Genomic DNA, 17,751 nt, shown 5'->3' on the forward strand with positions numbered 1-17,751 from the left:
TTATTTTTTTTGGTTTCCTATTTGGTGATTTTAATGTCAGTAGAATCTTAATTTTGTAGGAAGTTAAAACAACCGATGCACATGCATGCACTGGAGGATATTGACTACAAGCAGTGGCTATGGTCACAAACTCACAGTACGCACCGTCATTGGTTCTAATCATTTTCGAAAATAATGATGTATGTGTTATATTCTATGTTATATGGCTTGATTACGACAATAACATACCGAGTGAAATTTCATAGGCGAGGTTTGCTTATGCTAGAGTATATATAGACCTTATCCCTACCTCGTGGAGGTAAATAAACTGTTTTTGAAAGACACTGAACTCATTAACACATCAAAAACACATTTTAGAAGAGAAAACAAAAATAGTGAAGACATCACAAATATTTGATTGGAAAATAAAATAAAAAGAGATTTGATTTTCAACTTTAAATTTTTCCAAAAAAAGACAATTTGATGCACTAAAGTATTTGCAATGCATGCACGGTACGGAAAAAGGCAGAATCAAAGGATTTATAATATTTCTGTTTTCATGGCTTGAGTTCATAACTTTCTGATCACATGACAGTAACTTTACCTGTTATTTCAAGACTCGTCTTTCAAATTTGCAGCTGAAAAAGTAGACATCCTAGTCAATGAAACAGTCAAAACGCGAAAGAATCAACATTTTACGCGGAGAACACTGAAATTAATGGTCATTTTCCTTTTAGAATCAATTCCAAAAATCCAATTTGTGTTCATGACTAATCAAAAAAGAAATAAAATCAATTTCTATTCCAAAATTTCACTTATTTGGTTGCATTTGCATGCCCACCATTCATAATAATTGTGCTGCTTTATTCTTGTTCTGTAAATAATACACTACGTAGCTGCCTAACAAAATAGAATTATTCCATATGGTATATAGAAAACTTTATTTAACATGATAAGAAAATGCTAGCTCCACTTCGACTAGTATATATGTCACTGTAATTTTGAAGAGATTAAAACTATATCTGATAATTAATATTAAAGTAATCTTATCTTGGAATTCATTTTACTGATAAATTGTAATTTAGTAACAACAATAATGTCTAGAACAACTTATGCGCAACTGTACCGATTCAATATAGTGGGTATATGCTACCTTCTAGTGTTGCATACATTATCTAGTTTATGTTGTTTTATCAGTAACTAGCATAAAAATTTAAAACGATCTCATTAGTATAAAATTAAATTTGAAAAATATTACGAGTGAGTAATTTTTAGAAGAGATTTTTGATTAATATTCATTTGGTGATCATAGGAAAACTCAATAAAGAATAAGTCTAAGAAAAATAGCATTTTAAATAGTTAACGTTAAGGTTACTTATGAGTTATGTAAAGCATATTTGGAGAATAAATTCTTGGTGACAAAATAAATTAAATAGATATCATGTTGGAACATAGAAAGCACGTATCTGCTACTATAAAAGGTAGTACCTTTTCTTTTTTTCTTTTCAGGTATTCGGTATCCATATTAAAATCTGATTAAATTTGAATTCGCATCTGAAAATTTCACATTTCACATTAGGGCATCTGATTAAATTTGAATTCGCACCCAAAAATTTCACATTTCACATTAGGGCTAAAGCACTCCTTAATAAAGACGACTTTATATTCAAGGGGACTCGAATCCAAGACATATGGTTTAGAATAAATAAATATTTATCACTTCACCACAATCCTGATTGGTATAAAAGGTAATACCTTCACCAAGTAATAATTAGTATTGCAAATTTAGCCTCTCACCAGAATCAAAATCTCCTTAAATTTTCAAATTATTCCAGTAAATAAATAAAAGTACAATTTGGCCTTTCACTTCCAAAGGAGAATCTTCATAAAGAACATGGGCACATATCAGACCTACGTAGGCATTGAACTAACGTGTCGTTTGGCAAAATTAAGTATTGTAAAAGTGAATGAAACAATACCTCCAATACTATCATAAGTAAATTTTAGATTTAAACTCTATCAATAGATTTATTTTTTGAGATATTTTATGATTAAATTTATTGTACTTTTGAAATTATAATTCATAATATAATAATTTTGATATGTTAGTGATATATATACTATGTAATCAATATATCTAAAATGATGAGTTCATTTAAAACCATTAACTCCAAAATGCATTCGCTTTTAACCATTGTTTATCGTTCACACACACATATATAATACTAGATATAGGACCCCGTGCCAGCACGGGGCCCAATATATATTATTTTTTTATTTTAATTTATGTCATATTATGGAATTTGAGAAGTTATTGAAGTTTTTATATAATTTTAAAAATATTTTAAATTTTTAGCTATTGTGATTTATAGTACTTTTTTTTAACATAATTTTGAAAATAATATTTATTACTCTGTTTGTTCTAATTTATGTGGCACACGCAGAATTTCAAATATTAACCATTTTTTATATGCCTCTTTAATATATTAAGTTGTTAATTATTGTATTTTATAGTACATTTTGAACCTAATTTTTTAATAATATATGTTATTTACCATGTCCCAATTTATGTGGCATTAATTGATAGATTTGTTGGAGTCGAGAGATTTATTATGTTAATTATTGTAATTTATAGTTTTTTTTTCCGTCAATTTCAAACAATATATGTTGTTAATTGATAGAATACTTTTAATGTAATTTTTTAAAAAAAATATGTGTGACTGTCCATGTCCCAATTTATGTGGCACATGTAAAGTTTTGACAATTAACCGAAATTTTAATACATTTAAAAAAATATTTTTAAGTCGTTAAATTTTAAGTAATTTAAATTGTTGTATTATTTATTACAATTTATAATACTTTTAAAGTAGTTGAAATATTGTACTATTTAATATGATTTATAACACTTTTTTTTTAATTTATGTCATATTATGGAATTTGAGAAGTTATTGAAATTTGTATATGATTTAAAAAATATTTTAAATTGTTAGCTATTGTGATTTGTAGTACTTTTTTTTAACATAATTTTGAAAATAATATTTATTACTCTCTTTGTTCTAATTTATGTGGCAGATGCAGAATTTCAAATATTAACCCTTTTTTATATGTCTCTTTAATATATTAAGTTGTTAATTATTGTATTTTATAGTACATTTTGAACCTAAATTTTTAATAATATATGTTATTTGCCATGTCCCAATTTATGTGGCATTAATTGATAGATTTGTTGGAGTCGAGAGATTTATTTTGTTAATTATTGTAATTTATAATTTGTTTTTCGTCAATTTCGTCGACTATTTTTTTTATTAATTATTGTAATTTATTGTTTCTTTTTCGTCAATTTCAAACAATATATGTTTATCATATAATCCATTTTATGTGGTATCAATAGAATTTAGAGAGTCAATTAAATTTTTTATATAAGTTTTAAATAATTAAGCTGTTAATTATTGTAATGTATAGTATTACTTATATTATTTTTAAATATATTTAAATATTATATGTTAGGTTTTTTATCCTAATTTATATGGCATTGATAGAATTTAAAGTGTCAAATAATTGTTAATTATTGTAATAGATAATATGGAGTATTTAAGTCATTTATAGTAATTAATATATAATATGTAGTATTTAAGTGTTATATTATGGAATTTGAGAAGTTATTGAAATTTTTATATGATTTTAAAAATATTTTAAATTTTTAGCTATTGTGATTTGTAGTACTTTTTTATTTACATAATTTTGAAAATAATATTTATTACTCTGTTTGTTCTAATTTATGTGGCACACGCAGAATTTCAAATATTAACCATTTTTTATATGTCTCTTTAATATATTAATTTCTTAATTATTGTATTTTATAGTACATTTTGAACCTAATTTTTTAATAATATATGTTATTTGCCATGTCCCAATTTATGTAGCATTAATTGATAGATTTGTTGGAGTCGAGAGATTTATTTTGTTAATTATTGTAATTTACAGTTTCTTTTTCATCAATTTCAAACAATATATGTTGTTAATTGATAGAATACTTTTAATGTAATTTAAAAAAAAAATATGTGTGACTGTCCATGTCCCAATTTATGTGGCACATGTAAAGTTTTGACAATTAACCAAAATTTTAATACATTTAAAAAAAAATAATTAAGTCGTTAAATTTTAAGTAATTTAAATTGTTGTATTATTTATTACAATTTATAATGCTTTTAAAGTAGTTTAAATATTGTACTATTTATTATGATTTATAACACTTTTTTAAAAAAAAATTATGTCATATTATGGAATTTGAGAAGTTATTGAAATTTGTATATGATTTAAAAAATATTTTAAATTGTTAGCTATTGTGATTTGTAGTACTTTTTTTTAACATAATTTTGAAAATAAATATTTATTACTCTCTTTGTTCTAATTTATGTGGCAGATGCAGAATTTCAAATATTAAACCTTTTTTATATGTCTCTTTAATATATTAAGTTGTTAATTATTGTATTTTTTAGTACATTTTGAACCTAATTTTTTAATAATATATGTTATTTGCCATGTCCCAATTTATGTGGCATTAATTGATAGATTTGTTGGAGTCGAGAGATTTATTTTGTTAATTATTGTAATTTATAGTTTCTTTTTCGTCAATTTCAAACAATATATGTTGTTAATTGATAGATTTTTTGGAGTGGACTATTTTTTTTTATTAATTATTGTAATTTATTGTTTCTTTTTCGTCAATTTCAAACAATATGTTTATTATATAATCCATTTTATGTGGTACCAATAGAATTTAGAGAGTCAATTAAATTTTTTATATAAGTTTTAAATAATTAAGCTGTTAATTATTGTAATGTATAGTATTACTTATATTATTTTTAAATATATTTAAATATTATATGTTAGGTTTTTTATCCTAATTTATATGGAATTGATAGAATTTAAAGTGTCAAATAATTGTTAATTATTGTAATAGATAATATGGAGTATTTAAGTAATTTATAGTATAGTAATTAATATATAATATGTAGTATTTAAGTGGAAGGTGGTGGGGCCCACTTATATAGTTTGATAAATATATTGGATATTAATTGTGATTTATAGTATAGTAATTAATAATATATAATATGTAGTATTTAAGGGAAAGGTGGTGGGGTCCACTAATATATTTTATAAATATATTGGACATTAATAGTGATTGTATTGGACCATTGGTAGTCATTCCTAGACTCTTCTATAATATAGTAATACACACGCGTGTGCGTGTAGGATTATGAAAGAAAATAATTTCTAATTTTTTAATGTTTTGGTCGGAAAAATTTGTACAATGACAAACGAGCAAAATATTTCCCTGAAGTAGGAAAAACTTTCATAGGTGATATTCCACATTTGTTGTTCCTCCCACTCTCCAATTAGGGGTGGACATGGTACGGTATATACCGAATAACTATACCATATCAAAAATTTTAATACCGTAGTTTTGGTATTATGGTATTTGATATAGTATATGGTATACATTTTAATTTTTTTGGTATACGATACGGTATTTGGTATTTAGAAATAATATACCGAAATACCAAATACCATACCAAAGTATATAGTTACATAAATAACATATATTATTAAAATACTAACAAATATGCAACCTAGTATTAGTATAAACTATTTTTTTAGAAGTTAAAACCTTGACTACTCTAATTTTGATTGAAATGTATTTGAATTGTAATTGATTAACAAAAGGAGTTGTTTGTATTTTATTTTGCATATATATTTCTACATGTGTAATGTGTTAGTATAATACAATTGAGACATTATTTTAATTATTGAAGTCATAATTTTCTATCATACAAATATATATTAATCGAAGTTGAACACATTATGGTACCAATTTACTATACTATAGAATATCAAAATCGAACTTCAATATACCGAACCATACCGAATTAAATTGGTATGATGATGATACAATATTTTAAAAACCAAATACCAAAACTACGATATCAAAATTTTCAAATACCACACCGTACCTTACCATGCCCACCTCTATCTCCAACACACATTATCTTCACCTCCGTCCTAAATTAAATGTTTTACAACAATGTTTACTCAGATTTAGCTTATTGCCTTATGAGAAAGTGCCACGTGGTACCACTGTACTCCTTACTACTGGACCCACATGAGCCCAATAATCTATTATTGGCTTACACAAATTTCCCATTTTACCCTCTCACTGCCCGTGTGGCAACATGCTGACCGTTCACTAAAAACTCTCCAATACCGGGCGGGCAGCACTTTAGCCTCTGCCCGTCTGCCGTCACAAGACTTCCAACTCAACAGCTTCAAGTTTACACTGCTAATGTACTACTCCCTTAAAAGTATTTCCTTATTAGTTTCTTAAAAAATAAATATATTTTTAAATTTAAAAATATTTATTTAATTTTTTAAAATCTTCTTAGCTTCAAGTTTAATTTTTTATTTTTGACTTAAAAACTACACATTCGTTCACTTTTACTTGTCACTTATTTCTAAAATATATTTATATTTTTACTTGTCACTTTTGATATATCAACAAAAAACAATTTTTTTTTCAAGGCAATCCAAACGGATTCTAACTTTTAGAAATATTTTATAGTTTCTATCCTAAATATTTTAGACAATAGCTTTCTATCTAGCTAAATTGTGATATTAGTCTGATTAAGAATTTTTTTAAATATAAGATTGTTTAGTGAATCTAATTTTTTTTTTGTAAAACTATAGTATAAAACATTGACCACCCAAAGAATGTTAAAATAATTAATAATAGTAATATCAAGGGATTAAAAATTGTGCTTACAATTAATAAGACCACCATAAATGATGTTAAAATAATTAGGATTCCTAATTAGTAAATGTGAAACATTTAAAAAATGTGCCTAACAACTAATAAGACGATCTTAACCTTAAAGAATTTTATAAAGATTAAGATAAAGGGTGTGAAAATAACCCTTAGAAAGAAAGTGACTAAAAAAAGAAGAGGAATATAAGCAGCAGCGTTGAAGGAGAGTATAAATATCTGGTACTTGACTCTTTCACATATTCATGGAGTTGAAGTGTTCTTCATCTTCTTCTTGTTGAACTCGAATTCAAAGTTTTGTTGATTCAATTTTTACTCGTTTTTTTATTTATATAAGGAGCGTGCAATGTGGAGAGTGGCTCGATCTGCGGCGTCGACTTTCCGCCGTACGCGGCGGTTATCGACGGCGATTTCAGCTCCATGTATCGTACACAAGCGCGGTGCTGATATTCTTCATGATCCTTGGTTCAATAAGGTAAGATTTTTTTATTAATTTTGTTTTCAACTGTTAGCTTCAAAATTAGCGTTTACTCATGATCTGGTTTATTTTTATTTTATTATTCGAGATTTTGTTTCGAAAGTTATTCAGCTACTATTAGTTGAAATTATTGCAGTGAAAAATAAGGTTTTTGGTTAATCTAGAGGTGCCGCAATTTGTTTGGGACCGAGGCGTAGTTGTTGTTGTATGGAAGTTTAATGCAATACTGGATTTGCCAAATACTGGTTACTTTTTGTTGGTTTGTGTTGATGTACTTTGTAAACTGGATTATGTGATATGAGTCCTGAGATGCTACTTTTGAAGTACTGTGTCCACCGACTAAATTTTTCACCTAAATTTTGACGTCTAGTTGGGAATTTTATTGAGGAAATGGATGTAGAGGATTTATAAAGCCAACTGAACTATGGTTGTGTTATTACTGGTGTTGTAGATGGGGTATATTATGAGTTAAATTTTTCTTGTAAATTGTCCTATAAGTTACTCTTTAACAGGAGAAAATGCAGTGCTCTGGCAAAAATTAAGTTGGAGTGATTCCAGAAAATGAAAGGAACTATACTGAAATTTCATAAGCCAAACATAGAAGCAGAATAGAACACATATTACGGATGACCTCATTACGATTTTTAATCTTCTGTGTTTTGTAACAAGAAATTTTATGAGTAAAACATTATGCATATCCACAGTGTCATGTTGTTTAGGCTGTCCAAGAAGGCATATGGTTCTATATTTTTCTGAGCATCAACCTTTATATGGAACATGTGGAGTAAATTAACAAGAAGATAAAAAGTTATTTACGTTATATCTTCAAGAGTTCAGGATTAAGCTTTATGTTTCTCGAGAGACCATGATTTACACAACCTTAGTAAAGAGACCAGGATTGATACAACCTTAAGAATAGTACAATTTTCTGATAATGATACATACGAAGGAAAAGAGATTACAATACAACTGATTCCTATTAAATTGTGTAAAACATCTCATCTAAAAGCTTAATCTGTAGATTCATTTTCAAAGGCCAAGTGTTTGTACAAATTCTTGTTAATGGATAGTGTTGAGACAGGAACCCAGGATCTTTGCCTAACTCTAATACCATGCTAAATTATGTGTACCTTCTCATCTAAAAGTTTTAACTGGTAGAGAGAACAAACTTTATTTACTCAATTATGCTTTCAAAGTTTGTAATAGTTGAGTGCAACTGATGTAACTTGATGTTATTATCTGCAATAAACAAAAAACAGGACACGGGATTCCCAATGACGGAAAGAGATCGATTGGGTCTGCGCGGTCTCCTCCCACCTCGTGTAATATCATTTGAACAGCAATATGACCGCTTCAGTAAGTTGGCTATTTTATACTTGGCCCTTGTTGCTTGCGTGAAACTTAGTATTCAGCTCTTTATAGTAACAAAAGGGCACTATGCTCAATTTATTCAGAAGAAACTTTCTGCTCTCTCTCTCTTCCGTTGTTTTTGGCTTCTAACTTAGATAGAACCTGGTTTTAAAGTACTTGTGGGTTTTGGTTCGAAGTAATATTACCCACAAGTACTTCGAAGTATGTTGAGAACCAATACAGACAATGAGAACTGCCATGAAAATTTGACGAGAACATCAACTTAGTTTGGTAGTAGTACTTGTGGGTTTTTTCATCTATCAATCTTTTATCCTTTTTCTTTGGCAGGGTGGAGAGTTCATCCCCTTAGAAATTTCCTAAAACAAAATTCTGGTTGTTATTAGTTTTCACAAGTGCTTTCAGAGCAAATCATGTTGGTGAAGATTCTTGAACATGGATGAATGGTTCAGTTAGTTTTCACCAGACTATCTAGTAGTAACTAGAAGAAAATGCTTGATGGAATGAAGTGCTGGAAGAGCTGTCTAAGTTTGTTCGACATGTTTATTACCTACCAGTGTGATTTATGAGGTGTCAACATTAAGCTCTCTAATTCCAAATATTCCAATTTTTTTAGTGGAATTCTAATGAGGCTTGAAAGCACCATCTACTTTGACTTCTTTTTTTCCCTAGGACTTTGGTTTAATGGCAAAGGTAATACAACATGGAATGTATAGTTGACGCACATCACAAGTTTGAATCCTATTGTGAACCAAGTCTGGTGTTTAAGTTTACTTATAAAAAAAAAAACAAGGTCTGGTATTTAAGTGAGTAAAGGGTGAACCCATTATCTACTGAGTTTTTTCAAAGCTGGAAACAACGGATTTCTTGGTTATTGGAAAAAAGTAGTTTGGGATCTTTTATATTTTGGCTTTCTTGTCTTAGTAGGCATGTTGCATGTCGGCACCAACATGTATTAAAAACTCTATATTTAGTTCCTCCCTACTGAAAAAGAGAGGAGGAATTTCTGGAACATTTAAAACTTCATTTTTAAGAAAGATTTCTGGAACATTTAAATCTAATCTTGCTGAAAATGAAAATATTTTACTTTTTGGTCCAATCTTCCATTTTGACTGCATTATGTTAAATCTTATAGAAAGCTTTTTTTTTTTTTTTGTCTATTCATCTATCTTATGTATCATACTCAGGCACGCTATATCCATCAGTGTATTGTTATGTCTTTTGTTTAGTAAGTTTGTTGTAAGATATACATTGTGAATTATGTTGTGTGATATCATATTCTTTCTTTTGTTGTACCACTAGTGGAGTCATTTCGGTCACTTGAGAAAAATACTGAGGGTCAACCAGACAGTGTTGTTTCATTAGCAAAATGGAGGATCTTAAACAGGCTGCATGACAGGAATGAGACACTGTACTACCGAGTAAGTCTGGTGGTTGCAAATCATGCTTGCAAATGCCAAGTAGTAAATAAACTATTTCTACCTGAAGACTGAAGTTAAATCCTGAACTTTCTTCTCAGGTTCTAATTGACAATATCAAAGATTTTGCTCCCATAATATACACTCCAACAGTAGGATTGGTTTGCCAAAACTACTCTGGTTTGTTTAGACGTCCACGTGGCATGTATTTCAGTGCCAAAGATAAGGGAGAGATGATGTCAATGATCTTCAACTGGCCTTCTACTCAGGTACTATGTGATTTCACAACTTTCTGATTTTTCAGCTGTCCCTTCTGTTGTTTCAATTATCTAGAAGTTTCAAATATATGGAGCCCTTTTTTGTCTTCTGCATTCGCCTAATCTCTGTGTTATTTACAGAAACAAAATCTGACAATAGTACATCTTCTTTTTCTTAAATCGTATGCTGTCAAAATAGCATTTGATGCCGCCCTCCATTAAAAAATTGCCTTCTACCTTGGTACCTGGAGCTCTAGGTGACTATTTTACGGGCATTTAGTCACCCCTATGGTATGAATCCTATAATGTGACTTCACCATGAAGCATTTCAAGGATGACCCTTTCAAAATCAGGACACTTCAATTTCTCGATACTGTAAAGTTCTCCTAAAAGAATTTTTGCTACGGTAACAATCTTTTTATTTGTAAACGAAAAATAAATTAGTGTAGTCTTCTAGTGTGTGATACCTTTTTTTCCTTGATAAAAAAAAGTGTCACACACCATAGTCGAGCCAAGAGCGGATGGGGGTCCCCACGAGAATCTCATGAACTTTCACAAGTCTGTTTTTTTCCCTTCAAATCCTCTCTACAGGTTACTATGTGAAGCTTTGTCACTTACACAGAACCATCCATATTCATCCGCACCATACTTTAGTTACATTACCTTCAAATAACTTTCTTCCTGTATGTGAATTTCTAGAGCCATATTCCTATCAAAACATGGTTGTAAATTTTGAATTTACAGATACCCAATCTGCCGAATTGTGCTACCTCCTTTATGCCTTCACAGGAAATATCGCATTAGCCCTATTGACTTGTGCAGGAATTTGTGATGTTTTGTTTGGATGATGAGGAGCTAAGTTACTGGTCATTGGTTTATTTTTAAGTACAGTGACAGTTTCAGACCCAAGTTATATTATTCCTTTCAGTTTTCATTTCAGAAATTTATGTGAAATACTTGGGTACAAAAAGTTAAATAGTTGATATTTTGGAATTATGCAAAACTTAAAACATAGTGTAGCTGAGAAAATCTCCCTGACTTTAACCTCTTTGATATGGATTGTCTTTTTAGAACAAAAACTCACAACTTTGTTCAAATAGAATCACCCAAATGCATTCTCTTCTTTTGTTTGCAGGTAGACATGATTGTGCTGACGGATGGAAGTCGTATTCTTGGCCTTGGCGATCTTGGAGTTCAGGGGATAGGTATTCCAATTGGAAAACTTGACATGTATGTAGCAGCTGCTGGTATCAACCCACAAAGAGTATGTATGGGAGTTACTATTTGTTCAGCAATTTGACATTCATGAGCTTTCATTATCAGTGTGTGGGTTGCGTATGTTTTGTATCTTTTGCATATACCACTTTGTAAATCTGAAGTGCTATGAAACATAGACGTCTTGATACGGATGTGGCAAGGATATCTGTCTGACTAACTAGCCTATCCAAAAAGACTTAAACAAAATTAAATAAAGATATGACTCCAGATTTAAAATGAGGTTTTGTTTTAGTGTTAAGTAATGACTGCTAGCACTGATGTTTGGTAAGTCTGCCTACGTCATTTCTAATTATCAGTGTCATGTACAATTTAATCAAAATTGATGAACACACAATCTGCTCCTTGAATAATAGAACTGGTGATTGTTATACTTCCCAAACAAACAATCAACACTTCCGTGTTATGATGTGCCTTCATGTTTGCAAAGAATGTTGTCTGCCAGATTTACCTATGCCTATGCCTAACAGGTGCTCCCAGTTATGCTTGATGTCGGGACCAACAATCAGAAGCTTCTAGAAGATCGTCTTTGTGAGTATTATTTTTTAATGCGTAGTACTTCATCCAAAAAAAGTATTAGTAATCTAATATGCTCACACCTAATTGTTTTTGGCTTCTTACATGCTGGTGGACTTTCTGGTCCTTGTGGTTAATCCTAAAAAAATATCGTCTTCTTGTTGCTCGCTGTCTTCTATCTGCACATACTGTTGACTCTCTAATAATTACTATTCTGTAAGTTTGCAGTCTTTATGACTACAAGTATTAACTCCTAAAACTTGCTTCACCTTCCTCCTCTCTTGGGGGAGTTCACCTATATGATCTTTGTCAAACCTCACCTCATGAGTTAGCTTTTGGGATTAAGAGTCCGTTTGGATAGGCTGAAAAAAAGTAGATTTTAAGTCAAAAAATATAAAGTCAAACTTTAAATGACTTTTTAAGTCAAAAAATAAAAAGTAGGGGGAGTCCTACTTTTGGTTTTTAATTTTTTAAAAGTTATTTTAAACTTATTTTAAGTTATTTTTAACTTTGCCAAACACTCCCAAAAGCTAAAAATGACTTACAAGTAGGTTTGACCAACTTTTAAGTCAAATCCAAACAGCCTCTAAGTCAGGTCAAGGTCAATTTTCTTAACATGTCATCAGAAATGGGCCCATCCTTATTCTTGGCTTACCCAATGTTGGGTCCCATGTTATATTGTCCATGCACCAAATGTCAAGTCTTGGGCGTGTAAGAGGGTGTTAAGTGTTCCACATTGGTTGAGGTAATTGGTTATTAATCCTTTTATGGTCTTGGAAAATTCTCATCTTATGAGCCTGCTTTTGGATTGAGTTATGCCCATGGTCCATTTTCTTCACACCAAATACTTGAGTTAGGCCCAATGTCCATTTTCTTAACACCAAATAGCAAACAACATTGTGGCTATATTCAATTTGTGTTGAGTAAGGATGCAACTATCAGATATATACAGTTCTAGTTTTGAAAATTAGCCCTTTTCAACCCACCTTATTCTGTTCTTCAAGTTGGGTGCAAGGGTTCCTGCTTCTTACAGGATTTTAATTTTACAGATCTTGGACTGCGACAACCTAGGTTGGAAGGAGAAGAATATTTGTCAATAGTTGATGAATTTGTGGAAGCTGTTCATGCTCGTTGGCCAAAGGCTGTTGTGCAGGTCCATTTATTATCAAATAGAGATATCTGATACTATTTTATTTCTATTGCACTGATAAATCTGAATAATGCTAGTAGTTTGAGGATTTTCAAGCAAAGTGGGCTTTTGAGACACTGGATCGCTATCGGAAAAAGTTTTGCATGTTCAATGATGATATACAGGTAGTTTGCTTGGTCCCCGATTTTTTCTGGAGGTTATTTGTTGGCCCTTGTTCTCCTTTCTGCAGCCACCACTGACAGAAAGAATTATCTTCTACTCTTCTTGTTCAATAGGGAACAGCTGGTGTTGCTCTTGCTGGGCTATTAGGAACTGTTAGGGCACAGGGCCGGCCACTGACTGATTTTGCCAACCAAAAGATAGTGGTAGTTGGAGCAGGAAGGTAATGGCAAAATTAATTTTGACAACCTATTCTTGGTGTCTTATTTAGATGTCTGTCTGAGGTGACTTAATTTTGCATTCTCTTCTTTATTGGTTTCTGGATTTCAGTGCGGGGCTTGGTGTTCTTAAGATGGCATTACAAGCCGTTTCAAGAATGACTGGACCATCAGCAGATCCCCACTTTTTTCTTCTGGATAAAAATGTGAGGTTTTGTATATATACAGATTGCTTATAGTCCATGTTGATTCAGAACATGTGAATGTGTTCCCTCTTTTTGCATGTGTCTTTTATCAAATATGTCTAACATGCTTGCATTTTATATTGGGGGAAAACATCGGCATTAAATATTTTTTTAAAAATGTATTATAGATGAAAACAACTCTTCATTCACTAATCACATCAACAGGCCTCTGGGCTCCGTGACAAGTACCATATTTTTTTCTGTCCATGACATCTGTTGGTGTTAAAGATTTGCTTCCTTCCAACGTGATTGGTAATGGTCATTGGTGATTGTTGATTCAGGGTCTTATCACAAAGGATAGGAAAGATATTGATCCAGCAGCATTACCATTTGCTAAAGCCCATCACGAGATTGAGGGGCTAGGACTACAGGAGGGAGCAGGGATCGCTGAAGTGGTAATGTTAATAGAATCTCTGGGCATACAAAACTAAGTTGCTCTTAGTAGAAGGATGTCCGTGCTTTGTTAAAATTTGTTGACCTTGTTGATTATTGGGCTGTAGGGTACTAATAATTGCTATCTTCATCTTAGTGCCTTTTATGCTTTCCAAGACAATAAGGCTGGCTTAAATGTTTGTCAGGTCAAAAAGGTGAAGCCTCATGTACTTCTTGGTTTGTCAGGAGTTGGAGGCATATTTCATGAGGAGGTGGGTCATGTACTTTGTTTTTTTTCTTCTTTAGCATTTATTTATGACACTCAGAGATAAGAACCGTGTCATTGGTTCAGCTATTTTCAATTGTGTGACATCTAGCTAATCGTGAAACTTTATGGAAATGATTGGATCTTTACACTCTAGCTGGCCGAAGTTACTTATTTGGCACATCTAATCATTTTACTCTATCTTTAACAAGTGTAGGACAATATTTTATTTGCTTTTTCTTGTCATATATCCACATCTGGACACCTTTGCTCTGCCTTAAATGACATCATGGAGTTATAACATATTTAAACTTTATTTTCTGGTCAATTCGCTTGATTCACTACATACTTGTGAAGCTTATGCCATTGACAATCATATCTAATGACTAATCTCATCTACCAATTTGCTTCCTATTCCTTTGCTTACCTTTAGCAGGTTCCTTTCAGACATTTTTTCCTTTTTCATCCCTTTTCAACAAACTAGTACTTCAAGAATTTTCTAGGATAAATCATGAGAAAGAGATACGTGCAACTGTTGAAGTGATCTCTTATTTTCTGGAATTTTCTCATTGAAGTATGATGTGAGGTGTTATTTGCTCTTTGGATTAAATCACTTGAACATTCTTTTTGATCAGTTAAGTCACTTGAAAGTTTCTTGCAGTAAGTCTGTTCCGTCGATATCAACTTGTGTTTGTCTTGGTGTAATGCTCAGGTGCTGAGGGCCATGAAAGAGTCAGATTCTGTTAGACCTGCAATTTTCGCCATGTCAAATCCTACAAACAATGGTTTGTCTTGTCATTCATCTTTTGCTTCCTCAATCGGCTGTTTGTCTTGATCTTGCATTTAATATTGTATATTCTGTTCAACAGCTGAATGCTGTCCTGTTGATGCTTTCAAGCTTGCTGGAGAAGATATTGTTTTTGCTAGTGGGAGTCCCTTTGCAAATGTTGATCTAGGTAGTTTCTGGTTTCTTGAATGCATTTTTTCTCTGTATCCTTAATGCATACTTGTTGCAGTCGCTGAGCAACTCCTTTTCATTAATTCATCTCCACTTCCCAGTTTAAGCCTCTTTTGTGCTTATTGATGATGTATTACCTCATGAATCCTATTGTAATATGTTCTCAGGGAATGGTAAGATAGGCCATGTAAATCAAGCGAATAACATGTATCTCTTCCCTGGGTAGGTGCTGATTGTAAACCTATGTTAACTGTTTTGAGTGTGTTGCACTCATCTAAGATTATTGTTGACAATTCAGCATTGGGCTAGGAGCTCTTCTTTCTGGCGCTCGAAACATAAGTGATACAATGTTAGAAGCTGCTGCTGAGTGGTATGATCTGACAATCCTGTCTCCTTGTACTTGATTTGACCATCAGTGGTGTGAGCTTTTCAATGTGTTTAGTTTAAAGCATGTGGTCATAAATACATTTACTGATTTGTATATTTATTGTGATCGTGCAGCCTCGCTTCTTACATGTCCGATGACGAAATCAATAGAGGAATCTTGTATCCATCCATTGACGAGTAAGTTTTTGGTCCTGGAAAAAGTATTCTTTGCTCATAGAGTTTTATTTGGGGATGTGAAATCTTAAGCACTAAATTAGCTCCACCCTGTCCCTGCAATGACTAGATATGACTGACTGATTGTTGCAACTTATAAATTTGATATCATGTTTTTATTGCGTTAGTGAGCATATTAGCGACTGCCGACTGGTTTTGGCCTTATAGGATTTCTAGGTCACATGCTTATTCCTGTCTCCCTTGTTACTACACCATTTAACTGTAATAAGCATATTTGAGGGAGTCAAAATTAACAACATACAAAATTTTGATGGCAATGATGCTTCAATTTCAAGGTGCAGCTTTATAAAGCACAAACGTCTAGGTTTATCTCTCCTGATTTTGATTTCACACTTACTTTGCTGCTATCATGCAACAGTGACAGTAAAGTGACCAGTCTGATGAAATGTTGCTACACCCGAATCTTGTTATTTCACATGGGCAACACTTGATCACTCAGCTCATCCTTAGTTTCTCTTTTTATATATTTGTTTATTTTTTGTGAACATCCATTTAGAGATCTAATCTTTGAGGCTATGAATACGGCTACTAGTTAATCATATAGATTGTGGTGCTATTGTTGCTGAATCATTTTCTTTTCTTTTCCCACGCTTATTAATTTTCAGACTACGCAGTGATAACCTTTGTGAGGGCATTACTAGTCATGAGATTGTTTGATGAGTTTTGGGAAACTTGTATTTTGGATGTAATTTGCACTTGCAGTATGCATTCACTTAGAGGTGGCAAAGGCAAAATTGCTTCCTACAGGTAATCGTATCTAATATCTCTTTTTTGTGTGCAGTATTCGGGATATTACAGCAGAGGTGGGAGCTGCAGTTTTACGGGCTGCTGTGGCTGAAGACCTGGCAGAAGGTCACGGTGATGTTGGGGTAAGAGAGTTGCAGCATATGTCAAAGGTACGAAAATGTTACTAGAATCTCCTAAACGAAATGAAACAAGAATCATAATGATATATACAGTTAAGAAAAATGTGTTTCCACCTTTTTCTCAAGAGCTTCATTCGTTGGATGCAGGAAGAGACGATTGAACACGTGAGACAAAATATGTGGTATCCCGTCTATGGCCCTCTTGTTCACGAATAGTGAAGCACTTCCTGGGTTGAGATCACAGGTCCACGAGAAGTGGAGTATGGTCTGGTGCTCTAAATTGCATGTAAAGGTAAAAAAAAACCGCGAACTTGACTGTATTAGGTGTACAATTACAAGGACAAATGTTGCTGAACCACGAAAGAGACAAGGGCTCTTCAAATATTTCATTTTTTTGTTGTAAGCCATTCTTGTTTATCTGATGAAGCATATGTAACCTTTGATTTGACTAGGAGATGTATTTGTTATCTCAGAATAAAAGCTGATACTTTCTCTCAGCAGCACCACCTATTGAACTGTATTCATTTTTGTGGTTTTTATGAAATGAAATAGCATTTGAAACAATTTGATTTGGGCTTGAAGCTGATTGGTACGAGACGAAAATTTCACTTTCTCATGTTTGGTTGGTCAAAATTTTTGGAGAACATTTTCTATGTTTGTTAAAAAAGAGGAATACGACTTCCCTGGTGGAGGTAGAGAAAACAAGTTTCACAGGTGTCATTTCACATTAATTGTATCCTTTCCAACATTCAACACACCTCAAGTTCTCTCATTTTCATTGCATCA

At 31.8% G+C, this 17,751-nt stretch overlaps 1 protein-coding gene across 1 annotated transcript; it reads left to right on the forward strand.

The window, feature by feature from the left end:
- Window positions 1-6,985: 6,985 nt before the first annotated feature.
- Window positions 6,986-17,529, forward strand: LOC125815566 (NAD-dependent malic enzyme 59 kDa isoform, mitochondrial). The gene is made up of 20 exons (XM_049495065.1): window positions 6,986-7,021; window positions 7,137-7,274; window positions 8,537-8,633; window positions 9,948-10,066; window positions 10,165-10,332; window positions 11,456-11,584; window positions 12,066-12,126; window positions 13,161-13,264; window positions 13,342-13,425; window positions 13,537-13,643; window positions 13,751-13,844; window positions 14,165-14,278; window positions 14,462-14,527; window positions 15,233-15,305; window positions 15,390-15,476; window positions 15,646-15,700; window positions 15,777-15,848; window positions 15,980-16,042; window positions 16,881-16,995; window positions 17,113-17,529. The coding sequence occupies exons 2-20, from the start codon at window positions 7,146-7,148 to the stop codon at window positions 17,179-17,181; spliced, it is 1,806 nt and encodes a 601-aa protein (XP_049351022.1). The 5' UTR covers window positions 6,986-7,021; window positions 7,137-7,145; the 3' UTR covers window positions 17,182-17,529.
- Window positions 17,530-17,751: the final 222 nt, after the last annotated feature.

This window comes from Solanum verrucosum, unplaced genomic scaffold, assembly GCF_900185275.1.
Source record: "Solanum verrucosum unplaced genomic scaffold, falcon-dt-bn FXZP01000261.1, whole genome shotgun sequence".
Lineage (NCBI taxonomy): Eukaryota > Viridiplantae > Streptophyta > Magnoliopsida > Solanales > Solanaceae > Solanum > Solanum verrucosum.